General features: G+C 55.5%; 1 protein-coding gene across 5 annotated transcripts in view; it reads right to left on the reverse strand.

The window, feature by feature from the left end:
- Positions 1–901: 901 nt before the first annotated feature.
- The window catches only part of SPTBN2 (spectrin beta, non-erythrocytic 2), a 44,037-nt gene continuing 18,469 nt past the window's right edge, over positions 902–26,469 (reverse strand). For all 5 annotated transcript variants that reach the window (XM_008954135.5, XM_003828700.6, XM_034933095.3 and 2 more), the window contains 29 exons: positions 26,249–26,436; positions 24,553–24,670; positions 23,792–23,950; positions 23,167–23,469; positions 21,336–21,489; positions 20,250–21,120; positions 17,243–17,380; positions 16,185–16,941; positions 15,065–15,267; positions 14,651–14,741; positions 14,284–14,430; positions 11,939–12,202; positions 9,797–10,021; positions 9,430–9,519; positions 8,844–9,104; positions 8,628–8,758; positions 8,194–8,398; positions 6,940–7,314; positions 5,694–5,938; positions 5,460–5,598; positions 4,750–4,834; positions 4,307–4,503; positions 3,823–3,965; positions 3,658–3,733; positions 3,522–3,572; positions 3,081–3,301; positions 2,648–2,821; positions 2,052–2,094; positions 902–1,758 (listed from right to left, as the gene is read on the reverse strand). In XM_008954135.5, coding sequence (XP_008952383.3) covers positions 1,525–1,758; positions 2,052–2,094; positions 2,648–2,821; positions 3,081–3,301; positions 3,522–3,572; positions 3,658–3,733; positions 3,823–3,965; positions 4,307–4,503; positions 4,750–4,834; positions 5,460–5,598; positions 5,694–5,938; positions 6,940–7,314; positions 8,194–8,398; positions 8,628–8,758; positions 8,844–9,104; positions 9,430–9,519; positions 9,797–10,021; positions 11,939–12,202; positions 14,284–14,430; positions 14,651–14,741; positions 15,065–15,267; positions 16,185–16,941; positions 17,243–17,380; positions 20,250–21,120; positions 21,336–21,489; positions 23,167–23,469; positions 23,792–23,950; positions 24,553–24,670; positions 26,249–26,436 — 6,288 coding nt within the window. In that variant the 3' untranslated portion in view covers positions 902–1,524. The remainder of the gene's footprint in view (positions 1,759–2,051; positions 2,095–2,647; positions 2,822–3,080; positions 3,302–3,521; positions 3,573–3,657; positions 3,734–3,822; positions 3,966–4,306; positions 4,504–4,749; positions 4,835–5,459; positions 5,599–5,693; positions 5,939–6,939; positions 7,315–8,193; positions 8,399–8,627; positions 8,759–8,843; positions 9,105–9,429; positions 9,520–9,796; positions 10,022–11,938; positions 12,203–14,283; positions 14,431–14,650; positions 14,742–15,064; positions 15,268–16,184; positions 16,942–17,242; positions 17,381–20,249; positions 21,121–21,335; positions 21,490–23,166; positions 23,470–23,791; positions 23,951–24,552; positions 24,671–26,248; positions 26,437–26,469) is intronic.

Raw genomic sequence — 26,469 nt, forward strand, 5'->3', positions numbered from 1 at the left:
AGGTAGTCTCAGCTGGGCATGGTGGCTCACGCCTGTAATCCCAACAGTTTGAGAGGCCAAGGTGAGAGAATCACTTGGGCCCAGGAATTCGAGACCGACCTGGGCAACATAGTGAGACCCCGTCTCTACAAAAAACAGACTTAGTCGAGTGTGATGGCATGTGCCTGTGGTTCAGGCTACTCGGGAGGCTGAGGTGGGAGGATTGCTTGAACCCGGGAGGTGGAGGTTGCAATAGGCTGTGATTGCGCCACTGCAGTCCAGCTTGGCTGACAGAGTGAGACTCTGTCTCAAAAAAAAAAAAAAAAGAATATATATTATTCTCTGTGTGTATATTTACATGCTTGGGCTGTAAAGTCACCTCATAGCTTCCCAGAGTGACTTCATTCTGTTGATCAGTTTATTGGAACCTGCCACTTCTCAGATCCCTGTCTGAGGTCCCTTGATCTACTGGAGAGCAGACGGCAAGTGGGGGCAGTAAGCACCCGCTGTGTGCTCAGCTTTCCACCACTGGGCTGAGCAGTGGCTGAGACTGGCTGGGGCTGTAGCAATGCTTCCCAGTCTTCCAATTTGAAAACAGTTCAGAGATCACAAGTGAAGAAAATTGTGCACCAGGGAAGGAGTCCCTCATTGCTTTTTAACATGAATACTGCTTGTTGACATCATCCCAACCCATGGTGAACTACTTTGGTTTAAAAAGAGGCTTGGCATTGGTCAACCCAGCACGCTGGAGGTCACTGTCAGAGGGAAATGAGACCAGGTCAGGGAAGCTCTCAGTGTGACATGGCTCTTCAAGAGCTTGGAGGCTGGGGAAACGTGAGATGTAGGAGACCAGAACCGAAGGAGAGGACAGAGGCTTGGGCAGAGAGGCTGTGGTCAGGAAAGCAAAGACACCCAGAGGCGGTGAGAGAAGCTGAGCTGTTTAATCACCTCCTTGGCCAGACTCAAGGCGGTGGCTGTCCCTGAACAACACACCTTGGAAGCCATTGAGAGCAGCTGGAGATGGAGTGGCAGCTGGAGTTACAGGGTGGGGGTGGGGAGGGAGGGCTCCTGCGCCTCTGACTGTCATCTGGCACTTCTGCCCCCAGGGCCTGCTTCAGCTCTGAGAGGTTCCTGGCTGGTCTGAGGGGTGAGGAACCAGAAGGCAGAAGGCGAGTGCCCTCGCATGGCAGGAGAATGACCCTGAGGCAGGGGCAGCCACTCCCCACATGGCCTATGTTGAGGGTGCGGCACTGTCCACACCGTGGTGAGGGACAGAGGCACGAGGCTGGGGAAAGGGGAGAAGTTGGCGGGGGTGGGAGAGGGGGTTGCCTGGGTCCCACCACCAGTCTGGAATTAAACAGCAGAAGAGAAGGGCTGCCCTTGGGAACATGGACTTGTCCCCAGTGACAGTTCCTGGTGATGGGTTGACCTTGGCAACAGACCCTAGCAGCAGGCAGTTGTCCTGACAAGAGGGCGGTCCCTGTCGACTGTCCCTGGCAGTTTCCTGAACGGAGGGAGGGAGTTGGCCTGGGACCTTGCCCCCAACTACTTGTTCTTCTTAAAGAAGCTGAAGCGTTTTTCTCGCTCTCGTTCTCTGCCATCTTTGCTGCGGAGCACAACAGGCCCCTCAGCCCCGACGGGTGACACTGGGGGCATGGTCATGGCCCGGGTCATGCCCCGGGTGGTGCTGGGCACCACCGGCTCTTCAGGCTCTCCAGAGGCAGAAGACGCTGTGGCAATGGCTGCATTCACCACCCGTAGCCACGAGCTCATCTCTGCCTGTGGATGGAAAGACCCTCAGTCAGCTTCAAGGACACTGTGCTGAGTTGGCCGCAGTGGACAGCAGGGAAGTGTAAGAGGAGGAGGCAGAAAGTGAGCTGACTGTTTCATGCTATTAGGAGAATGCGGCCGGCTTAGACAGGGAGTGCGGCCTGGTGCGGCCGTCGCACACATCCAGTCTTACCACAAAGGACAAGACCAGGAAAAAGAGGGAGGACGGGGAAGGAAGGGGAGTCTGCAGCTGGAAGCTTCTGGAATGGCACGGACAGAGAGGAACACGAAGGACAGCTCACCTCATCCTTGGCCTGGAATAAATATTCTTTTCCATCCTGTAAGCTGTTGGGAGAGAGAGGCCACAGGGCAGAGCTGAGAATCCGGATCTGCCAGGTAGCTGCTGGTGAGAGCGTAATCATGACCCAACACCGGGCTGGGACATCTGGCTGCAGCCCTCAGAGCCGGACCAGACACGCTCTGCACATTCTTCAGCTTCCCCAGACTGTGCAGAAGCACATCCTTTCTGACTGGCCGCAGAGGCAGGGGGAGCTCACTTCCACCCCAGCCCGGGCCTCCTGCTCCGGCTGCTTGCTGGCAGGCAGGGACAGGCCCCTGGAGGTCTTCCCAGATCCCTGCCTTTGGATTTCCCACCCTGGGTAATTTTTCACCTTGACATTGGCAGCCGTCAGGCCTGGGTCTTGGTTCTCCTGCTCCCCTTGGTGTGGAGACAACCAGAATCTCCGCCTCCCTCATCTACACTATCCCCAAGTGGCTGGCCTGGTTACTCCACTCAGGCTCCTTACAGGAACTCCCCTCCCTCTGGACCTGACTCATGGCTCACCTGTGTCACTCCCAACTCTCCTCCCATCCCGAGAGCACTGTTCCCTGTTCCTACCCCAGCTTGAAGACATGTTTGCGCTTTCGGTAATCAAAGGCGACGCTGCCCTGGGCCCTGGCCAGGCTGACAGGCACTTCTCCGTGGTATGGCACTCCCGCACTGGCTGCCTTGGCATCCTTGTAAAAGCCGAGGCTCCCACGCCGCAGGACACAGTACACGTTCTGCCAGGACCTGCGAGGGACGCGGTGCTGACTGGCCGGCCTCAGTGGCGCCCGCAACCTGGAGCCCTCTTGGGTGTCCTAGGACTTCCAGTTCTGCTCCCATCTTTAGGCCACGGTCTTCACACCCTCTGGTCCTCCCCTGAGGCCCCGCTCTGGTCCCAAGTCCTACCCTTTGCCCAGAAGATGTACTCTAAAGGGCATCCCTCCCTCTATCTGGGCAGAGGCTCTGGGGAAGTGCCCTCTGAGGGCAGGCTCCAGAGAGGCTGTACCTGTTGGCAGCCTTCTTCCCGAAGGCCTCCATCTCCTGCTTGCGGCACAGCATCCCCTCCATCTGCTCCTGGGCAGATGGCTCTGGGCCTCGAGGCGGCAGGGTGGCAGCATGGGCTGACTCGGTGGACCTGCTCTGGGGCATTGCAGATGGGGCCGGGCCCCGAGTCCGGGTCTGCCTCTCTCCCCGGGGCCCATTGGCTTCGTCCCCTGAGCCAGGTCCCTGGGGGGGAATCAGTGTCAGTGTCAAAGGATGAGACGGGAGATCCCTAACCTGGGTGCCAGGAAGCTCCGTGTCCAGGAGTTGGTCTTCCTGCCCCCAAGCTGCCTGTGAGCCTCTGCCCTCTCCCATCCCATCCCCAGTACTCCCCCACCCGCACTCACCACCCCCTCTGGACCCTTCGCCTCACAGTTACCAACACCACACTTGCAGGGGAACTCACCGGCCCTTCGGGGAAGCTGCTGTGCTCAAGTCTCTGTTGTCCCAGCAGGGGCTGCAAGGACAAGAATCTGTAAAAGGATGTGCGGGGGTGGAGGGGCTACGACTCCGATGGGGGCACAGAGGGACAGTGGGGTCACCTGTGAGGGCTCTCCATCTGTGCAGACTCCATTAACACTGGGTGCTTGTGTGGATGGTGGTGGCCGTGGCTGGGTTCTGGGATGACCAAAGGCAACACAGAATCATTAGTCCCTGGGTGGCCTGGGCTCAGCCGCCTCCTCCTACCCAGGCATCCTGGCTCTCACCCGTCCCAGGTGGTGTCAGAAGCTGTCTGGCCGCCCACCAGGTCCCCTGGAGGCACACTGGCTGTGGGTTCAGGAGCAGGCGGCTGTTTCCTCCGCTCCTCCTCCTCCCTCTTTCTCTTTCGCTCCTTCTCCCGCTCCTCTAGCTGTCAAAAAATGCTGCATTCAGTGTGTAGAAGGTCGCGTGTAAGAGGGCCAGGGAAACAGGGAGAGCTGAAATGTCTCAACTCTAATTTGATGAAATATGATAAAAGGAGAACAGAATTTGAGAAGATGGTGGGGACAAGAAACAAAGCGGGAGAAGGTGTCTCGGCATCACCCAGGGGAACTGACACCTCCTAAAGGTGTGGTGACAATGGCACTCTCAGCTCACATCTGGGGGCCACTGGTGCAGTGGGAAGAGAGAATACATGTCTTCTCCAAGCAGAAGCCAGCATGGGTCGGGGGAGCAGGTTGGAGTGGGCATCCGGGGTCCTGTGTCCCTCACCGCAGTAAGCTTCTCCAGCGCACAGAATCGCTCCTCCCAGGCCACTGCTGACTTCTGGAAGGCCTCGTGCCGCTTGATGAGGCTCTCAACTTCGTCGACCGTGCAACCCAGCTCAGCGCTGCGCACCAGCGGCTCCTGGCTGCAGAGCCAGGCCTCTGCCATCCCTGCATCTCTTCCAAACACAAGCACCTCCAAAACTGGCAGGATCAGGGGTTGCAGGAAGATGGTGGGTCAGAGTGGCCACTGGCAGGGCACAGTGGCCATGGCAACCTCAAGAACAGGGACACAGAGAAAGCCACTGCCCCAGAGCTGTGCCAGGCAGCGCGAAGATTGGGCATCATGAGTTTCACACCCAGGGTTCCTAGTCTCACCTACTCTGGAACCCACAGGGTGCAGGATGCTCCCCACTCCCCACAGGGCCTGGGGCCCCCTTGGCAGCTCACCCAGCTGAAGCCAGTCCATCTTCTCCTGCCACTTCTCAGCTGTCTCCTGGCGCCGTGCCTGCAGCTGAGACAGCTTCTCTGAGATCTGGGGGCGGGGGGCAGAGATATGAGTTAGCACCAGGATGTGAGATCTTTCCACGGCCCCTGGGGAGTCATCCAGGGGGACAGGTGATTTCTTTCTTTCTTTCTTTCTTTTTGAGACGGAGTTTCGCTCTTATCACCAAGGCTGGAATGCAGTGGCGCAATCTCAGCTCACTGCAACCTCCACCTCCCAGGTTCAAGCAATTCTCCTGCCTCAGCCTCTGAGTAGCTGGGATTACAGGTGCCCGCCACCACGCCCGGCTAATTTTTGTGTTTTTAGTGGAAATGGGGTTTCACCATGTTTCATCACAGCCCAGCCACACAACCCATGGAGGCCAGGCTGGTCTCGAACTCGTGACCTCAGGTGATCTGCCCGCCTGGGCCTCCCAAAGTGCTGGGATTACAGGCGTGAGCCACCATGCCTGGCCCAGGACCAGTGATTTCTGATGTCAAGAGGCAGACGGTTCTGGGGAGAGATTTCCAGAATGCGAGAAACCCGTGAATGGCACTGAGGGGAGAGAATGAAAGGTTTCTTGCAAAGAGAGAATGAGAGGAAGCAGAAAGCCGCCAAGAAGTCAGCATTCAGCACTGCACAGTGAGAATGGCCCGGCCACCCAGGCCTCACCCACCTCCTCAGCCGCATAGTGGCTCCTGGCCAGCAGCTCCTTCCCCATGTCGATGCAGGAGGAGAAGCGGTCTGCCCGGGCCTCTATCTCTGCCTTGATGCCTTGCTGGTTCTTGATGACTAGATCCGCGGAGGACACATCCCTGGGGGGAGGCAGAAACAGCATCACCTGCTGCCCACAGCCCCATCACAGCCCAGCCACACAACCCGTGGAGGCCCTGGGCCCTGGGATTCTCACCGGGGACGCTCCTGGGCATCCATCTGCAGGTTGACCTCATCCATCCAGAGCATCAGTTCCCGGACAGCCTTGAAGAAGCGGAACTTGTCTGTGGTGTCCAGCAGCAGCTGCCGGCGGGCAGCAGAGCTTCCCTGAAGCTGGGCCCAGGCCTCGGCCACGGCCTGCATGTGGCGGCCGATCTCCTCAGCCTTGTCTCCAGCGTAGGCCTTCTGGAGCCGGTGGCCGTCGTCCTGCACCTGCTGGACCTGCGGAGCCCCGGGTCAGAGTCAGGCAGAGCGGGCGACTCCAAGGAGCCGCAGCCTGCCTCAGTCCTGGCTGCCACTCTCACCTCCTGCCTGTCTCACAGCCAAAGAAGCAGGGGGAGGAGCCAGGGAGTGGGGGTGCTGGGAAAGATGAAGGCACGGGCTGGCCACACTCTGCCCTGTTGGGTCTCATCTAGACACCTGGGCTTAACTGGGGGAGGATCTGGAAAAGAGCCATTGGCCAGTTGAACTTTCAGAGGCCTGTCTAGGATGTGATAGACCTTGGAGATTGCTAGAATGTGATACTTAGCCTGAAAAGGGGATTCAGGCAGGGGCTGATGGGTTCTAGTGGTTGAAGGAAGGATCCATGCTTATTGAGTGTGAGCCTAGAGCTCAAGCCTGGGAAGCACCAACAGGCAGATTTAGCGCAGCATGAAGAGTCTCCTGGCCACTGGGAACCCCTGAAGACATCATGGGCTCTCAAGGGGGCTTGTCATCAAAAGTGTGAATGCAGTGGCTAGATGTCCCCTGCCAGAGATGTTTTCTTTCTTTTTGAGACGGAGTTTCGCTCTTGTTGCCCAGGCTGGAGTGCAGTGGAGTGATCTCAGCTCACTGCAACCTCCGCCTCCCGGGTTCAAGTGATTCTCCTGCCTCAGCCTCCTGAGTAGCTAGGATTACAGGCATGCACCACCACGCCTGGCTAATTTTGTATTTTTAGTAGAGAAGGGGTTTCTCCATGTTGGTCAGGCTGGTCTCGAACTCCCAATCTCAGATGATCCGCCCTCCTCGGCCTCCCAAAGTGCTGGGATTACAGGCGAGAGCCACCGCGCCTGGCCAAACAGAGATGTTTTCTTGGAGCAATTTCCTCGTCTCGAAATGGCCCTCGAAAGAGTGCCGTCCTCCCAGCATTTCTGAGCTCTACCCTAGCTCCTGGGAACTCTCCTCGGCATTTCCCCCATGGCCTCCTCTAAGCCTCCCCCAGCCTCCTCATGCTTGGGTCAGACCTGGGGGCTGAGGGCCTGAATGTCATGCTCGTAGGCACAGTGTCGGCGCTGCAGGGCCTCGGCAGCGTTGAGGTCGCGGCCAGTCCCGTCTGGAAGCTGCTGCTGCTTGTGCTGCACCCGCGCCAGGGCTTGGCGTGCCCCGTGCAGGAAGCGCTGCAGCTCGTACGCCGCGGCCAGCACCTGACCCCGTGTGTCCAGCAGCTCAAGCAGGTCAGCCCAGGCCTCGTTGAGACTGTCCTTCCACTCGGCCACGGTGGCCCGTGCAGCATGGCCCCCAGCAATGAGCCCATTGGCCAGCGCATTGGCGCTATCTACGCGCTCCTGACCGATGGTGCTTGTGTCCCGGGAGAACTCTCGGAATTTGTCTCGGAGCATCTGGTAGAGGAAGCAGATGGACAGACCATGCCGTGATGTTAGGGGATGTGGTCCCTGCCTGATGGAGCGAGTCCTCCACTCCAAACTCAGAACCCACCTCTCCCCCCTGCACGGGGGCTGGGACAGGTTTCTTCCCCGTGGTTAAGGAGTAGGTGCAGCTGCTTCCCACTGACCCTGTATTTGACAGACTCCCTCCACCCCCAGCAAAGGCGTTTCGAGGTGCTTGGGACCCTTAGGCTTCAGACAAGGATACCCTAACTATGGTCCATATTTCTGTACGACTGAGGGTCCAAGCCCCCAAACTGGGGGGGGGGGGTTGATCATACTCCGTTTTGTTGAATTCTGTTGAAAAGTGTGAGTGATAATTTCCTGTTTGCCCTTGTCTCAGCTCAGCTTCATGTCCCCTTTCTGTACAATTCTTCAAATTGTGTGTGTGTGTATATATTTAGAGATGATAGGGTCTTGCTCTGGAGTGCACTAGCGCAATCACTGCAGTGTCGACCTCCCAGGCTCAAGAGATCCTCCCACCTCAGCCTCCTAAGTAGTTGGGCCTACAGGCATGCACTGCTGTGCCTGGCTAATAAAAAAATTTTTTTTTTGTAGAGATGGGGGGTCTCACTATGTTGCCCAGGCTGGTCTTGAACTCCTGGACTCAAGCAATCCTCCCATCTCAGCCTCCCAAGGTGCTAGGATTACAGGTGTGAGCCTATGCCCGGCCTCTTCAAATCATATACCTCAAAACCAGGAGGACAGTGCCTGCTCAGCCTGGTCTTGCCCCTTAGCCCCTCAGTGCTCTGCCTGGGACGAGGTCCTAGTCTCCCTGTGGGTCCTCCAGTCTTCCCACGGCTGATCTGAGCTGGGTGCCCTCCTTACACTCACAGTCACATGCTCGAAGTCCTGGCCCAGCTCGTGGGAGGCCGCCACCACCTCGCGCTCCTGGATCCACTGCTCTAGGTCATCCAGCTCGCGGCGGAGCTGGCACAGCCGGAGGTGCTCCTGCAGGCGCTCCCGCCGCTCTCCAGCCAGCTCCTTCAGGCCGGCATACAGCTTGTCCACCTGGGCTTGGCGGATGGATATCCGAGTGCTGCAAGAAGAGTGAGGGAGGCCCTGTGGGACTTAGGGGTGTAGCTCTGACCTCCGGTCTGTTCTGTGGAGCCCTGTCCCTCTGAGTCTCCCAACAGCTCGCCCACCCTGTGTTCCAGCTTTCTAGAAGGCTCCGTGCACACAGCACTGAAGGCTCCACATTCCCTACATCTTCCTATTCCTGCAGCCGGCTCCACCCCCAGGCTGGGCCGGGCTGCCGCTGCACCCACCTCTCTGGGTGCTCGTGGTCAATCATGTCCTGGCTGCTGGCCGCCAGCTGGTGGATGGTCTGCGCGTAGTCGGCCAGGGCTTGCTCCAGCACCTGGTGCTTCTTCACCTCTGCCTGGGCACTCAGCTCATCCTGGGGGAAGGGACAGTGGCATCCAGCATCAGGTCGGGGGAGGGCAGAACTGGTTGCATACACTGGGCTCTGTCCTGGCCCTCACCTTGGCCTTCTCCTGGCCCATCATGTGTAATTCCTGCTCGCCCATCCAGGCCTCCGCCTCGGCGGCATCGCGGTAGAACTGCTGGGCTCGCAGGGCCTCCTCCAGTCGCTTCCCTCGAAGTTCCAGCTCGTGGCCCAGGCGTTTCCACATTTCCTGCAGCTCAGCCAGCTCTGGACCTGCTGCTGCTGTACCTAGAGCACGCTGCCGCTCCCTCAGGTCCGCGATCCGGGGCTCATGGCCCTGAATCTCTTTCTGCAGGGTCTGCCGGTGGCCACAGAAGAGAAAATGCTGAAAGTCCTGCCCCAGCCCCACGTGCTCCCGGAGACCACCCTTCACCCCTGTGCCTCTCTCCTTCCTGGGTCCTCTGCTCCCTCTCCTAGCCTGGGGGTGCGATGGTAACACCCGTCAGCCCCCCAGCCCCCACTATCTCCTACTGAGAGGACCCACCCTCCCGAGGTGAGGAAAGACAGCCACTGAAGTCCAGGGTTACACTCAGCATCGAGGGGGACCTGGTCTTAAGAAAAAACACGTCCAAGTCTGGGCAGGCTCCTGGGAACTTCTCTTTTGCCTTCAGCCTCTGCCTCACCTGGTTTTTCTTCATGAGAAGCTGGACGCTGGGCAGGTCCTTGCCATGCTCCATGGAGCTGGCCATGGGCAGCCGCTCTGTCACCCACAACTGGAAGAGGAAGAGGGGGTCAGTGGAGGCCCAGAGGGCAAGGCAAGCAGCAGGGACTGATTAGTGGGAGTGGGGACACCTGGGGCTACCACCCTGTGTGTGGGGAACGGTCATCTCTGGTTCTGGGAGGCATCTCCAAGTCTCCCTATAGGGGAGATGGTCAATGCCAAAGAGAAGAGGGAACAGAGCCCTGCTGGCATCTCCCTGGCATCCAGGAGGGAGGCTGGAGAACCACGTGGCTGGGGGCAGCTTGCCGTCCTTGGCCCCAGTGACTCACAATCTCATCTTCCACGTCGCGGTGGAACTGGTGCTGCTCGCGAGAAGCCTGCAGGCGCCGGCAGCGTTCCCGCATGGGCTGGCACAAGGCCCTGAACTTCTCCTCCACGGCCCTCGAGGTTCTCTCCACCTCCCCTGCACCCTGGTCCTCCTGGGCCAGTGCTTTGGCCTGGGCCTGGATTGCCTCCACCTCCTTCTCTCTCACAGCCATCTCCCATTCCAGCATCTGCAAACCGCCAGGAGGAAGGACATGTTAGCTCTGCATTTCCGCCTTCATGCCCAGCAGAGACACCAACCAGTCTCTATCCAGCCCACTGTGGCTGCTCATCACTGCAGCTCACCCAGGGAGAGCATCCCCTCATGGGCTGGATCAGTGGATCTCGAACTTTATATGCACAAGAATCCAAGGGCAGGGGTTGAAAAAATCCCTATTGGGTACTGTGCTCACTACATGGGTGATGGGTTCAATTATACCCCAAACTTCAGCATCACACAATATAACTTATAACAAACCTGCACCCACACCCACGAATCTAAAAGATTGAAATTTAAAAATCCAGGGTAGTGTGATAACTGTGCCCATTATCAATTCATTGTCTCTCCATCCCCAATCCATCGTGGCCCTGCTTTGAGACACTGGAACTGGCCCCCCTGGAAACATTCCTCCTTTGCCAGCAGGCACAATCTAGGCCTTGTCAGCAGAGGGCGCTGGAGGGACACCACAATGCCTAGCAGATGCGGGGCATTCCACGGTTCCAAGGTGCTTTTCTTCCTCCTACAGCAAAACTGTCCACAGTGCGCAAGAGATCCGGTGGCTCTTACTCTCTGGCAAGTTTTGCTGCACTCTAGTGGCCACTTCCTGCTGGCCAGCCTTGGCTTGCTGGCTTCAGACATGCTCTGGCCTGTGATACCCCAGCAAATTTCCAGGCCATTCAGTGGGCCTCCGCCCTCTCCAAGGAGGTCTGAGACTCAGCCATCTTGCTCCTTCCTGGGGGACTCCTCAACCCCAGAGGTGTCAGCTGCTCCCTACACTTCCCATTCTGCATTCTTCAGAGCAGGGACCAGCAAGTCCAGCCCACTGCCTAGCCTTATAAAGTTTTTATTGGACCACAGCTGCACCCCTTTTTAAAAAATTTTTTGAGACAAGTCTCGCTCTGCCACCCAGGCTGGAGTGCAGTGGCACGATCACAGCCCACTGCAGCCTCGACTCTCCAGGCTCAAACAATCTTCTCACCTCAGCCTCCTGAGTAGCTGGGACTACAGGCACACACCACCACCATGCCCAGCTAATTTTTGTAGTTTTTGTAGAGATGGGGTTTTGCCATGTTGCCCAGGCTAGTCTCAAAACTCCTGGACTCAAGTGATCCAGCCACCTCGGCCTCCCAAAGTGTTGGGATTACATGTGTGAGCCACCACACCTGGCCATACCCCTTATTTTACATATAATCCGCAGCTGCTTTTACCTTACAAGGGCAGAGTTGAAGGGCTGTGACATAGACCTTACGACCCATGAAGCCCCAAATATTTACTATCTGGTGCTTTACTGAAAAAAGTTTTCTGACCCCTGCTATAGAGTTCTCTTTACCACCTTTTACTAATTTATACTTCTGGTTTTTTTTTTGAGACAGAGGCCTGCCCAGGCTGGAGTGCGATGGCATGATCACGGCTCACTGCAACCTCTGTCTCCTGGGTTCAAGCTATCCTCCTCCCTCAGCCCTCAGCCTCCCAAGTAGCTGGGATAACAGGCGTGCACCACCACGCCTGGCTAATTTTTGTATTTTTAGTAGAGACGGGGTTTCACCATGTTGGCCAGGCTGGTCTTGAACTCCTGAACTCAAGCGACCTGCCTGCCTTGGCCTCCCAAAGTGCTGAGATTACAGGCGTGAGCCACTGTGCCTGGCCTAATTAATATTTCTTTTTACTGAAGTTCTCATCGTCAAATTATTAGGGGGTCTGTCTCCTAACTCTAACCCTGACTGCGACATATCCCTAGAGATTCTGATACTGGCTGCCCAAAGAAATGACTCTGGGAAATGCTAGTGAAGGTGTTATCTGCCAGGCCTCAGCTGGCCTCCCAAATCTTGAAAGCTGCAGACCCCTTTCTTCTGCTGTTCACCATCCCCATCAAAGGCCCACAGCACACCTGCTGCTTCTTGAGCAGGATGTTGACGCTGGTGAGGTCCTTGCCGTAGTCATCCGAGTGCAGCTGGGCCTGCAGGCTCTCCAGCCAGCTCTCCAGGGCACAGCAGCTCTGGGCAAACAGCTCAGCTCGGTTGGCATCAAAGAGGCTGCGGGCCTTGGCTTGGGTGGTGGTCTCCAGCTCGTCCCAGCGCCTGTGCAGGTCTCTCAGCTTCTCCGACACCAGGGCTTTCAGCTCTGGCTTCTCAAGGGTGAGCTCTCGCCCTTCCTGGAAGGCAGGACAGAGAATGTCAAAGTGCCCAAATTAGCCTGAACTTTAGAGGCTGAGAGCAGACCAGGGGCCTTACGGGCAGTAGAGACCTGAAGTGTGGGCAATAATTCCAAGTCCTTGTGTGTTCTTATCGACACACTCTTCACGGAGGTTTAAAATCCCTTCTAAACTGCTGTTCCCTCACTGCTGATGAACCCCACTCCTCCAAGACCCAGCTCAAACAGCATTTCAACGAGGAAGCCCTTGCACTCTCTTTAGTTTGGGTTCCTTGGTGCCTGTGGTTTCTGGCACCACACTGCACATTGACTTGAGTTATTTGCCATCATTTTGTATTTCTCAACTCATTACTCTTCACTTCAGTGATAGCAAGTTGAGTCCCACCTGGTTTCCCCACTTCCAGCTTTTCTGCTTGAGGATTTCTGTGTCTGGGGTGGTGAGGGAAGTGTGCTCTCTTGAACTGTGTGGAAGGCAAATTGGAAGAGCCACAGAGTTAACAAGCCCAGAAGCAGCCCTCAACCAGTGACAGACAGGGAGCTGATGGATAAACACACAGCATCCTTGTGCCGTGGCTGTGAGAGTGCTGTGTTCTGTGTTCCATCTACACCCCCGCAGAATGCCCCATGAGGGTTGGGCTCCTGATGCCCATGGGGGTAACTGGCATGACTTCTGTCCCTTCTCATGGCTCCACCCCCCTACTGATGCTTCCCGGGGACACCTCCCTAGAATCATTGTTTCAGGGTCTGCTGAACCCAGACACTGCCTTCAGGCCATTTTGCAGGTGGCTGTGGCTGTCAGGATGGAGAGCATCAAAGGCTAGCACTGCCTGGGTAGCTTCACAACCCTGAGCACAATCAACACTTGGAAGCACACGCATGTGGTGGTCAGGACTTTCCGGGGCTTCTCTCCCACCTCTTCTTCCATGGGGCCCTGCACACATTCTGCGCTGCTGCTGGACTCACTCACCCCCTTGCTCCCAAACAGGCACTGCTACCACTGGTTTTCTGTTTGGTTTTCTCTACCTGGAAACATCTTTTCCTCAATATCTCCACTTGTCCAAATTCTACTCATCCTCCATGGACTGCCCTGGATGTTGCTGCTTCTAGAATTTCCATGTCTCCTCTCTCCTTATTCCCCAGGCTTCAACGGGGCCACTCTCACAGCACTCATCAGATTCTGCTCTGGATTCGATTTAGCTACCTGCATATATGCCTCATATCCTGGCTACAGTGTTGTTCCTTCAGGGTGGAGCCTACCATGGGATCCCTTTCGGACCCCACGCAGGGCCTAATACAATGCTTTGGATATAGTAGCACCAAGTAAATATTTGCTGAACGAATGGAAACACTTGAAAGCACACTGGTCTCCTTTTGTCCCAACCATCATGCCCTTGAGAAAAGGAAAGTGTCTTTTCGTAGACCTTGCAGTGCCTCGCAGACTGTTGAGCACGTACCATGTTCTGTAGGGATACTTGCTGAGCAGATATAAAGCTTTATCTGTCCTTGACTCTTGAGGAACAGCTGGGTGGGAGACCAAGAACCAGGGACGGCAAGACTCGAAAATAAGGATTGGCAGACTACATATAGCCCACGGGGTAATCTGGCCCACTGCCTGTTTTTACAAATAAAGTTTTATTGGGAAACAGCCATGTTCATTCATTCACTTATTCTCTGAGGCTGCTTTTGCACTACAACGACAGAGATGAGTAGTTGTAGTAGAAACTGTTTGGACTGCAAAGCCTCAGATATTGACCATCCAGCCCAAGCCCTTTCCAGACAAGGTTTGCAGAGCCTGCTGAAGAGTGCCATCCTGCTTTGAACTCAGGAACAGTTATGGCGTTAAATCCAGGCTGCAGTTTCGCTACCTGCTAATTTGTACTTTATCAAGGTTCTGGACTCACTGTCCCACTCTTTGTCTCCAACAAAGACGTTTGTTTCCCAGAGGCCATAACTTTCCACCATGGAGCTGTGGCACCAGAACCCCACAATCTCTAACCATGACAAAAACCACGTCCTGGAGCCAGGCCCTCCCCCGTACCATGGGGGACTCTGCCCAGAGGCAGCCCCCACAGCACTGCTCACCTTGTCCACCTTGTCCAGCCAGTCTTTGTTGGCAGCCAGCTCGGCCATGAATGCCTGGTGCTTCTGCCACTTGGTATGCAGGTTGCGGGCCTCGTCATAGGACACGTCCTGGGCTGTCAGCATCTTCTCGTCGATCCAGAGCTTCAGCTGGACCAAACATAAAACAGGAACAAAGGAGAAGGGACATTTCCAAGGGAGGGGAGAGGGGGGCATAAAAGCAGGGCCACAGTGAGCCAGGAGAAGTGGGCGCCTTGGGAAGAAGCCAGGAAGGGGCTCACAGTCTCCGGTACCTTGTGCTGGACTTATTCTAGGCTCAAGGTGAGAAAGGGATGGCTAGGGAATATCCCGGGGCCCCAGGGAGGCTCACCTCGTGACAATCTTGCAGGAAATGCTGCTGCTCCCGGTTGTCCCGAAGACGGCCCAGAAATTGCTGCGCTGCGTCTTGATTCTTCTTGTGCCTGGAACGACACCCTCTTGTGAAACTCTGGAATTTGCTGTGAAAGGATTGTGACCCTTTGGCTAACCTAGGGGCCTCCATTTCTTCTAGGGGAATAACGCCTTCCGGGAGCACAATGAGGCTACCCAGGAATCCTGACTTCCTTTTAGCCCTGGTTGGGGGTGGAATCTCCCAGCCCTCTCCAACCACTTAGTTCTTCCCCTCTACTTCTCTGTCAGCTCCTGCCCCATCTGTGGGTTTCCTGTGCCACGTTTATCTTTGAGGTCACCCTGTTTCTCCGATTCCCCCCTGGGAACCCTAATTCATGGACTGTCCTCATCAGACCTCCTCTCGATGGAGTCTGCCTTTTCCCGAATCTTGTCAGCGTGGATGTTGCCTTCAGATACCAGCTGGCGGCCAGCCTCCAGGAGCCCGCGGATCCGTTCCCCATTGGCGTCCATGGTGTTCATGAAGTCCTCCAGTTTTTTAATGGCAGCATCAGCAGCCTGGAGTGTCCCTGGCATCTCCGTGTGAGACAGAACATATTCCTGTGTGGGAGGGATGACATTCAGCTCATTTTCCCCAGCACAATTCACCCCCCTAGGAGGGACCCACCCAGGGGCAAATCTGAGAGGCAGGGACCAACAAGCAGACAGGGAGGGTAGCCCAGAGAGCTCTGAAGACAGGGAGGCTGCCAGCCAGCATGGGAGCCTCAGAAAGTCACAGGGAAGCTGGGTGGGAAGGACCTTCCATTCCCCAGCCCAAATCCTGTTCTATCTCACTTCTAGCTCCTGATTCCATTTAACAGTTACATGACAAACTGGGTTTTCTATTTCTTCTAAAGTCAGTTTTAGTAAATTATATTCACGTCTTTTTCATTCTCATTTTTCTTTCTTTTTTCTTTTTCTTTTTTTTGAGACAGGGTTTCATTCTGTGGCCCAGGTTGGAGTGCAGTGGCATATCATAGCTCACTGCAGCCTCAAACTCCTGGCTCCAGTGATCCACCAGCCTCAGCCTCCCCAGTAGCTGGAACTACAGGCACGCACCACCATGTCCAGCTAATTTTTTTTTTTCATAGAGATGGGGGTCTCACTATGTTGCCCAGGCTGGTCTCAAACTCCTGAGCTCAAGTTATGCTCCTGCCTCGGCCTCCCAAAATACTGGGAGTACAAGTGTGAGCCATCCTGTCTGGCTCCCATTTTTCTTTTTAAAAAATTCTTCTATTTTCTTAAAAAAATTTTTTTGTAGAGACAAGGTCTTGCCATGTTGCCCAGGTTGGTCTGGATATTCTCAGCCTCAAGTGATCCTCCTACTTTGGCCTCCCAAAGTGCTGGAATTTCAGGTGTGAACCACTGCGCTGCCCCATTTTGCTAGCATGTCCTTCCTGCCCATCCTGCTCCTTCACATTTCCCCGGGTCCCTACTTTGCTCTTCCTCCTGCTTGGGACTTTGCCCTGGACTTTCACCTGGCTGCTGAGCACGCCCTCAGCCTGACGAGCATCCCGCAGGAATCCCTGGAAGCCGTGGGCCTGGGCCAGGCGACCTTGCCGGCTCTCCCACATTCGGCCCAGCTCCTCCCAGCCAGTTCCCAGGGCCTCCAGTCGCTGTCGTAGGAAGAGGCACTGGGGGTCAGCCTGGTCCCGGGTCACCTCCTCGCCCAGGGCTCGCAGCCGGCTATACTCGCTCTGGGCCCGCTCCACCTCTCCCCGCAGGGCTGCATGTTGGGCCAGGAGGGCCTCTGCCTCAGGCAGGGTGGCCGGCCCTTCTTCAGAGGCCACAGCAGTCTGAGTGCGGCCTAGCCAGGCCTGGAAGTCATCCAAGCTGCGCAGGAAGTCCTGCAGCCGCCGCGCCTCCCCCAGCGACTCTTCTCGACGCCGCATGGTGGCCCTGAGGTCCTCCCAGCCGGTCTGCACCTCTCTCAGCCGGGCGTTGATGGCCGCTGCCTGAGCGGGATGGCCGGCAGCCAGGGCATTTGCCTCTCGAGTCAGTTCGCCCACCCGGGCGGCGATGGCCTCCAGGTCCCGCTCCGTGCCGGCCAGCTTGCGCTGCAGGGCCAGCACCCCAGCCAGATCGTTGCCTAGGCCCTGGGTGGACTCGATGACTTTGGTCTTCTCTCTCATCCAGGCCTGGGTCTCCGTGCACTCTAAGTGGTAGTTCTGGATGCTCAGGGCTGAGGTGAGAGCTGCCTTCTTGCCGTCTGCCAGACGCCGAAACTGCTGCCACCTGAGAGCAGGGAGAAGGTTCAGCTTCTTGCCCTGGCCAGGCCTGTTTGGAAGCTTCTTCCCTGCTTCTCTCTCTCTTGGTAGCTCCCCTTCACTCCTCCCTTTCTGGCCAGCAGCTGCTTCAGACTACCTTGACCCCCTCTCTCATCTCTTTCATCCTTTTTCCTTCCCCAACATATTCCAGACTGGTTTGCTTCCTCCTTTGTAGCCACCCTTCCAGGCCCTACAAAACTTGCCTCTCACTGCCATCCCCATTGCTTCATTTTTCTGTCAGTTTCCCGGTCCTGCCCTCCCAAACCCACCTGTGGTTGAGCTGCTCCTGGGTGTTGACAATGCGGTCCTTGCCTGGGGGGTTGGCCTTCAGTAACTGCTCGGCAATGTCATTCACCGCGGTGATTTGTGCTGCAAGGGTGTTCATTTCAGGCTCCAGGGTCTCGAACCTGAGAGGGTGGAAGAGCCAGGCGTGAACTGTGGGAGGCAGCGATGTGCCCAGTCCACCTAAGTCCACCTCTCTTAAACACCCAGGAGGGTGTCTCCTTCACCAGGAGGCTTATCTGCAGGAGTCTCTCTGCCTCTCAGCCTATGAGGTTCATAGTATCTGTGCATCAAGGAAGGAACCCACAACTCCCCCAAAACAAGCAGAATAACTGTCATCGCTAGAAATGCTCAAAAGATGGTGAAAGGTAAAGGTCAGGAACAGACACACAAGTCAAACTAGACCCTGGCATGGAGCCAACCCTTTATCAGAGCTGCTCAGCCTCTTGGGACTTCCCCCTTAGCTGCCTATCTGGGTCTCATCCCACTAATACGTGTTAGAAAATGAAGTAATAACCAGAAATATTTGTCTGAGTGATGAAAATGTGAAGGATAACTTCTTCCAGGGACATTTTATGTTTTGTTTTTGAGATGGAGTCTCGCTCTGTCACCCAGGCTGGAGTGTAGTGGTGCAATCTCGACTCACTGCAACCTCCGCCTCCCGGGTTCAAGCAATTCTCTGCCTCCGCTTCCCGAATAGCTGGGATTACAGGTGCCCGCCACCAAGCCTAGCTAATTTTTGTATTTTTGGTAGAGACGGGTGTTTCACTATCTTGGCCAGGCTGGTCTTGAACTCCTGACCTCATGATCCACCCGCCTTGGCCTCCCAAAGTGCTGGGATTACAGGCGTGAGCCACCTCGCCTGGCCGACATTTTATGTTCTAATAGGGCAGGGTCTGCAAATGTTTTCTGTGAAGGGCTTGATGGTAAATATTATAGGCTTTGTGAGCCATGCAGCTGCTGCGGCAACTATTCAGCCCTGCTGCTGTAGCCTGAAAGCAGCCACGGGCAATACGCAAAAGGGCGAGTGTAGCTCTGTTCCAATAAAACTTTATTTACAGACTGGGCATGGTGGCTCACGCCTGTAATCCCAGCACTTTGGGAGGCCGAGATGGGTGGATCACGAGGTCAGGAGATCGAGACCATCCTGGCTAACATGGTGAAACCTCGTCTCTACTAAAAATACAAAAAATTAGCCAGGTGTGGTGGCGGGTGCCTGTAGTCCCAGCTACTTGGGAGGCTGAGGCAGGAGAATGGCGTGAACCCGGGAGGCGGAGCTTGCAGTGAGCCAAGATCGTGCCACTGCACTCCAGCCTGGGGGACAGAGCAAGACTCCGTCTCAAAAAAAAAAAAAAACTTTATTTACAGAAACAGGCAGCAGGCTGCATTTGGCCCAAGGGTTGCAGTTTGTTAACCTCTACATTAGGATACCTTGAAAACTAAAAAAAATCTTTAATTACATTTTTATTTTTATTTATTTATTTTTTTGAGACAGGGTCTTACTCTGTCACCCAGGTTGGAGTGCAGTGGCACGATCTCAGCTCACTGCAGCCTCGACCTCTGGGCTCAAGCAATCCTCCTGCCTCAGCCTCCCCAGTAGCTGGGACTACAGGCGCCTGCCACCATGCCCGGCTAATTAAAAAAAAAAATTTTGTAGAGGTGGAGTCTCACTATGTTGCCCAGGCTGGTTATGAACTCTTGGAATCAAGTGATACTCCTGCCTTGGCCTCCCAAAGTGCTGGGATTACAGGTGTGAGCCACCAGGCCTGACCTAATTACATTTTTTTAAACACCAGGAAATTTGATTACACATTGATCATAGATCATATCAAGAAATTCCTGACCCGGCGCAGTGGCTCATGCCTGTAATCCCAGTACTTTGGGAGGCCAAGACGGGTGGATCACGAGGTCAGGAGATCGAGACCATCCTCGCTAACATGGTGAAACCCTGTCTCTACTAATAAAAAAATACAAAAAATTAGCTGGGCATGGTGGTGGGTGCCTGTAGTCCCAGCTACTTGGGAGGCTGAGGCAGGAGAATCGCTGGAACCCGGGAGGCGGAGCGTGCAGTGAGCCGAGATCACACCACTGCACTCCAGCCTGGGTGACAGAGCGAGACTCCATCTCAAAAAAAAAAGAAATTCCTAATTTTGTTCTATGTGATAATGGTATTGTGGTTCTATAAAAAAAAAATTAAGATTTATTATTGAATAAATGATTTGAAGATTTATTCTGTAAATAAAACTATTTTAGTGTCTCTGTCTAAAAGGTTTATAACTTCAAAGCCTCAGCTATTTTAAGTCCACACAGACAATTTGAAAATAATATATTGTAGGTAAGAATGCTTCCTCGTATTTCTTTTCTTTTCTTTTTTTTTTTTTTTGAGACAGTCTCGCTCTGTCGCCAAGGCTGGAGGGCTGGAGTGCAGTGGCGCGATCTCGGCTCACTGCAAGCTCCGCCTCCCAGGTTCATGCCAGTCTCCTGCCTCAGCCTCCCGAGTAGCTGGGACTACAGGGCCCCCCACTGTGCCCGGCTAATTTTTTGTATTTTAGTTGAGACAGCGTTTCACCATGTTAGCCAGGATGGTCTCGATCTCCTGACCTCGTGATCCGCCCGCCTCGGCCTCCCAAAGTGCTGGGATTACAGGTGTGAGCCACCGTGCCAGGCCGCTTCCTTGTATTTCTTAAAGGGCACACCCTGAAGAAGGTAGGAGGGATGTGCTAATCTTGGGGATTTGCTTTTTAAAAGGGCAGAGAACCAAATAGAGCAAGATGTTGGCAATGACTGAATCTGGGTGACGGGTGTAGAGGGGTTTGTGGTGAAATGTCTCTACTTGTGAGTATGGTTAACATTTTTTGTTAAAACTAGAAATGGACAACCATTAAGACTCAAAGGGGTGAGGCAGGAAGTTTATGGAGGGACTCACCACCCACATCCTGGCCCCCCCACCCCCACCTCCCAAGGCTGGTCCCACTAGCAGCCTGAGGGGCCTACCTCTGCTGCACGACCTCCAGGTCCTCCAGGCGTTCAGGCAGGGCCAGCCCGTTGAGCCACTGCTCCTTCTCCTCCACCCAGAGTCCACAGGCCCCGGCCTCACTGAGCATGGTGTAGAGCGCCAGGGCTGCCTCCAAGGCCCGCGCTCGCTCGCCTGCCCGGGCCTGCAGCTCCTCGTAGTGCCGCTCCAGGGTGGGCACCCGGCCCTGCACCTCGGGCGTGCGGCTCAGTGCGGGGGGCAGGGCTGCTGCCTGTTCCCTCAAGGCGTCCAGGGTTGGCCGGTGGCTTCGGATCTCCTCCTCCAGGGCCCGATGCTGCCTAGCTAGAGCCTGCGTGGAGAACTCGTCGTGCCCCAGCTCGGGGCTGGACACCAGGCGCAGTGCGTCAACCAACCAGGCCTCCATGTCGTTTGCATCGGCCTGGAACTGGTAGAGGCTGGCGGCTTGGGCCAGCCGCTGGGCACGCTCCTCGGCCAGGGCCTCTAGCCGCTCCCACTGGGCTTGGAGCTCAGCTGCACGGGCAGAGGCCTGGCTTGCCCCAGGGTGACCCTCGGCCACCAACTGCTGGCCCTGCTCCAGGGTGAGCTTCAGGGGCCCCAGCCGGCCGCTCATCTCGCCCCGCAGGGCTGTGTGCTTGTTGAGCAGGCGGAGGGCACCGGTCAGGTCTCGGCCCGTGTCGGCTGAGGCCAGGAGGTGCTGCTGCTCCCGCACCCAGGCCTCAGCTTCGCCCACCTCCCAGAGGAAACGCCAGAGCCGCCGTGATTCCTCCAGCCGGGCCCGCCGTGCCGCTGCCAACTCGCACAGCGCCTCATAGCTCTGCTCTAGCTTGGCCACCCGCTCCGACACCAGCTGCGGGTCGCAAGGTCTATACTCTGAGAAAGTCACAGGAGAGGGTCAGAGCCTTAACCCAGCCCTCCGGCTGCTCCCTGCCACCACACTCTCTTGGACTTCCCTCCCTGGCTTTAGCTCAGTCACCATCGTTTGGCCACCATCTTTCCCGTCCCCAGGTTTCCCAACCCTTCCACCTCGGCTCTTGATGTGCTCCTTCCAAGCCCCTCCCTCTCCAGTGCCTTCGCTGACTTCTCACCTTTCCCTGGGTTGCAGAAGCGCAGGGCAGAGGCGCTGACGGCCCGCACCCTCTCGGCCTGCACGGCGATGTCTGCCTCCACCAGCTCGTGCAGCTGCAGCAGGTCCTCCACTCCTGCTAGGTGCCTGCCCAGGTCCTGAGACTGCAGCCGGCCCTGCCAGGCACACATGGAGTGCACATGCCCGCCTGAGCACAGACGCGCTAACCTGGCTGCGTTTTTCTTCCAACTTCTCCACGGCCCCAGGTGTTGCACCCAGGTGAGAAACCTGCTTGCTCACACATACTTGAGATACCCCAGTTCTGCCCTGGCACCCCGACCTCCTTATCCTGAATTCCCCTGCTGTGGAACAATGTTCTAACTAACTCCTGCTCTTGGAAGCTTTGCTGTGACTAATCTTCTCAGCCTCAGAATCATCGACACCCTCCTGCCGCCACCGCTCCGCCCCAGCACCCAGCAGCCTTCCTTCCACATCTCTCCCCAATCCACCCTCCTAGCCGCTGCCCGCCTGGAAGATGGCAGCAACCTCTAACGGTCTCGCTGTCATGCTGCCTGCCCACAGGCCTTCTTCAGAGTAGCCAAAGTGACTTTTTTACAAACATAAGGTACAATCAAATCTCTCCCCCTCTCAAAACCTTCTAATCACTTTATTTATTTATTTATTTTGAGATGGAGTCTCGCTCCTGTAGTGCAGGCTGGAGTGCAGTAGCACAATCTCAGTTCACTGCAACCTCCACCTCCCAGGTCCAAGTGATTCTCCTTCCTCAGCCTCCTGACTAGCTGGGATTACAGGCGTGTGCCACCACACACAGCTAATTTTTGTATTTTTACCAGAGATGGGGTTTCACCATGTTGGCCAGGCTGGTCTTGGACTCCTGACCTCAGGTGATCCGCCCGCCTCGGCCTCCCAAAGTCTTAGGATTATAGGCGTGAGCCACCTTGCCTAGCTGCTTTTTTTTTTTTTTTTGGCTGAGTCTTGCTCTATCACCTAGGCTGGAGTGCAGTGGTGCCATCTCGGCTCACTGCAACCTCCGCCTCCTGGGTTCAAGTGATTCTGCTGTCTCAGCCTCCTGAGTAGCTGGGACTACAGGCATGCGCTACCACCGCACCTGGTTAATTTCTGTATTTTTATAGACACGGGGTTTCACCATGTTGGCCAGGCTGGTCTTGAACTCCTGACCTCAAGTGATCTGCCTGCCTTGGCCTCCCAAAGAGCTGGGATTACAGGCATGAGCCACTGCGCCTGGCCCCTTCAAATCACTTTAAAGGATCCATGTTACTTTGAATAAAATCCAAACTCCCTGACCAGGCCTGTAAGGCCCTAGTGGGCTGGCCGTGCCCTCCCAAATCTCAGTCCACGGCCCCCACTCCTCATGCTCACAGCCCACCGGCCTTCCTTCTGATCCTGAACACACCATGCTGATCCAGGCCGAGGGCCTGTGCCGGCTGTTCCTTCTGCCCGGAACGTTCTCTCCTGAGAGCTCTCTGTGCTGGCTCTTGGCACTATTCTGGTCTCGGCTTAAATGGTATTTTCTCAGAGGCCTTGTCTGACCAGCCCCTCACACCACCCTGTTCCAGTTTCATCAGTGGTTTTATGGCCCCTGCTCTTTTGTTTACGGAAAGGTCCGTGGGTTTTGTCATCAGCCTCCTCCATGTGGACACGAACCCCATGTGGACAGGGCCCTGTTTACTTTGTTCCCTGCAACTAGGGACAGGGCCCTGTGCTGGTTCACACTCCACAGAGATCGGCCGAGCAGACGGGCGGACGCACCCACTGTGGGGCCCCCTCGACTCTTGATCACTCTTACCCCACCCAGCATGCCTCACTGGTACCTTCATCTCTTCCATCCAGTCCATGAGGTAGAGCAGGTCCTGGAACACCTTCTGCAGCTCCAGGTTGAGGAGGAGCCGCTCCCGCCGGGCGGCCACCATCTGCCGCAAGAAGTCCCAGAGCCGTGCCACGTTGTGCTGCCGAGCGGCAATGCGCTTGATGTCGTGGTAGCGCTCGGCGGCCAGCTCTGCAGCCACGGCGTCTACCGCCTGCACCCGGCCGCTGTAGGCCACGATGTCCGTCTCAATGGCTTCGTGCTTCCGTACTGCTGCCTCGACAGCTGCCAGCTCCAGCCCAAAGTTGTCCTGTGTCGGGGGCAGGGAGAGGAGGTGTGGAGACCAAGGGACAGTGCCTCTGCCTGCTCCTCTGTCCTGCAGGGCACTTGGCCTGCAAGATCCCAGCTCCATGCAGTGGCTCTAAGTTCCCTCTCTATCCCACCCCCATCCTGTCTCAACAACCCTCTCTCCTGTCCCACCCTCTGGCCCCTGGCTCCCGGACCTCTAGGCCTTTTTACCCAGGTGACGGATTTTGTGTTTCATTGTCTCTCCACCCCACGGGGCTTCTTATCCACCCTGTCTCTCTCCCAGTTCTGACCAGCCTAAGCATCCTAGGAGCCTCAAGTCCTACCTGGGACACGAGGCGCTGGTTCTCGCTGAGCCAGGTCTCCCGCATGGCGGCCTTGCGGTCGAAGCGGGCGGCCAGCTGCTCCAGCTTCTCCTGGCGGATGAGCTCGGTGCGCAGGGCCAGCTCACGCTCGTGCTCCGCCTTCTCCAGCCGCTCCCAAGCCTATGGGGTGGGGACAGGGTTAGTGGAAGGGACAGGGTGGGGAGGGCTCAGTGGGGCTGGAGGCACATGGTAAGTCCCATGGAAGCTCGGTCTGGTGGATCCGTGGAATGCAGTGGGTGAGACGCCTGGGCGTGGAAACAGGAAACAGGGCAGCGCTGGGAGTCTGTGAAGCCATGTAGAAGCTTCTGGAAAAGGACTGGAGGGAGCACGAACAGTGGAAACCATCTGATTCCTTTGTGTTGGCAGGACTGTGTGCGAACCTTATTTTTACTTTTAGTAATCTTACAATATTGTGAAAAAAATAAAAGAAGGGATAGTGAGTTGGGGACAGGTTTAATAAGCTGAGGAACTTGGGGCATAATTTCCTTACGTGACCTCGTATGGAGAGTCAGACAAAGGGACAGGGAGCCGTGTGCCTGAGAGGATGGGAGAATCACATCTGGCACAGTGTGGGCAGCTGGGCAGAGTGCTCGAGTTTCAAGTTGGGGCAGCAGATAGTAGAACTTGGTGAAGGTCGACATGGCCCCGGGTTTGGGGATGTGTGCAAGGCATCTGGGCCAGGGCCTGCCCTGAGGGTGGGTGGCCTGTGGGCAGCCACGGACCTTGTTGATGTCCGAGATGAGCCGGCCCTCGCGAGGCGTGTAGACCTTCTGGTTGTTGGCCCGAAGCTTGCTCTGGATGGTGAAGAGCAGCACTTCCAAGTTTCCTTTCTCGGTAAACCTGAGGCAGGAGGCCGGGTTGGGGTCAGAATTAAAGCCCACGAGGGTCACAAGGACTCTTTACTCTTCCAAATGGGTGTCCTGTGTTGCTTTTCTTCTTACAAAAGCAATATAAACTTTTTATGTGGAAGCCAGAAAATATGGGCTAACCAAAAGAACATCATTTTATTTTATTTTGAGACAGAGTCTTGCTTTGTCACCCAGGCTGGAGTGCAGTGGTGCGATCTGGGTTCACTGCAACCTCTGCCTCCCGGGTTCAAGCCAATCTCTTGCCTCAGCCTCCCGAGTAGCTGGGATTACAGGCATGCACCACCACACCTGGCTAATTTATGTATTTTTAGTAGAGATGGGGTTTCACCATGCTGGCCAGGCTGGTCTCAAACTCCTGACCTCAAGTGATCCACCCGCCTCATTCTCCCAAAGTGCTGGGATTACAGGCATGAGCCACGGTGCCCAGCCGAAATAATTCTTTTATAACCTATTTCCCCCACTTATTTTTCATGAACATCTTTCCATGTCAATAAATGCATTTCTTTAATATTATTTTCAGTGGCTGCCCATGACTTATTTTTCTTTTCTAGTGGTTGTGTTGATGAACATCCTTGAAGCTACATCTTTGTTTAATGTCCAGAAGACAACTTCCTAGGTTAAAGGGTACACCTTAAATCATTCCCTGGAATGTATAGAAACAATTGTTTTCTGGACTAATATTAGTTTCAGAGCTGATATATATTAACTCCAAAAGAACTCCATGACAGCATAAACACAGACGTTTTGGCAGGTACTGAACAGAATTGCCTAACAGCAATCACATACTTGGAACAGTTAATTGCTAAAATACTGAAATGATAAGAACCTCTGCAATTCTCACGTTACCAGCCACACCCATGTTGCCGGTTGTGACCTGCTTGTCAGGTCCAGTCCCCTCTATCCTATGCTAGGATTGGGTTGCCATGACACCTGATCAGTAATCTTATCTGATGGATCGCACTGACTCAACACATCATAGCAATCATTTCCACAGCATGTTTGTTTGTTTGTTTGTTTGTTTGTTTTTTGAGACGGAGTCTTGCTCTGTCACCCAGGTTGGAGTGCAGTGGCGTGATCTTGGCTCACTGCAACCTCTGTCTCCCGGGTTCAGGTGGTTCTCCTGCCTCAGCCTCCCGAGTAGCTGGGATGACAGGCGTGTGCCACCATGCCCAGCTAATTTTTTTGTATTTTTAGTGGAGACGGGGTTTCACCATGTTGGCCAGGCTGGTCTCAAACTCCCGACCTCAGTAGAGATGGGGTTTCACCATGTTGGCCAGACTGGTCTCGGTGATCCGCCCGCCTTGGCCTCCCAAAGTGCTGGGATTACAGGCGTGAGCCACCATGCCCGGCCCACAGCATGATTTTTAAAAACGACTAATCATTAAAAAATTTTATTTTGTATCAACTATGTTGTTTGGATGCTTCTGGTGCGGGAAATCTCCACTGCATTTATGTACTGCCAAATTTCCCTCCCTGAAGGCTGTGCTAATTTAGGCTTCCTCTCGTGGGAGCACAGCTCAGGGAAGGGTGGGGCCCCAGGGACACCTACTTGGGCGGCTTCTCCACGGTGCGGTAGGAGTTGAAGGACTGCAGCTGGTTCTGGACCCCGCTCAGGGAGTTGGCCAACTGCCGGTCATTGAGGGTCACGATCGTTTGCTCGATCCACTGCAGCAGCTCCGAGGCCAGGGACTCGTATTTCTCCACCAGGCGCTCTGCCTCCATGGCATGGTCCAGCACCTGGGAGGCAGAAGACAGGGACGTGACAGTCCC

The sequence above is a fragment of the Pan paniscus genome, chromosome 9 (genome assembly GCF_029289425.2).
Source record: "Pan paniscus chromosome 9, NHGRI_mPanPan1-v2.0_pri, whole genome shotgun sequence".
In the NCBI taxonomy this organism is placed as follows: Eukaryota; Metazoa; Chordata; class Mammalia; order Primates; family Hominidae; genus Pan; species Pan paniscus.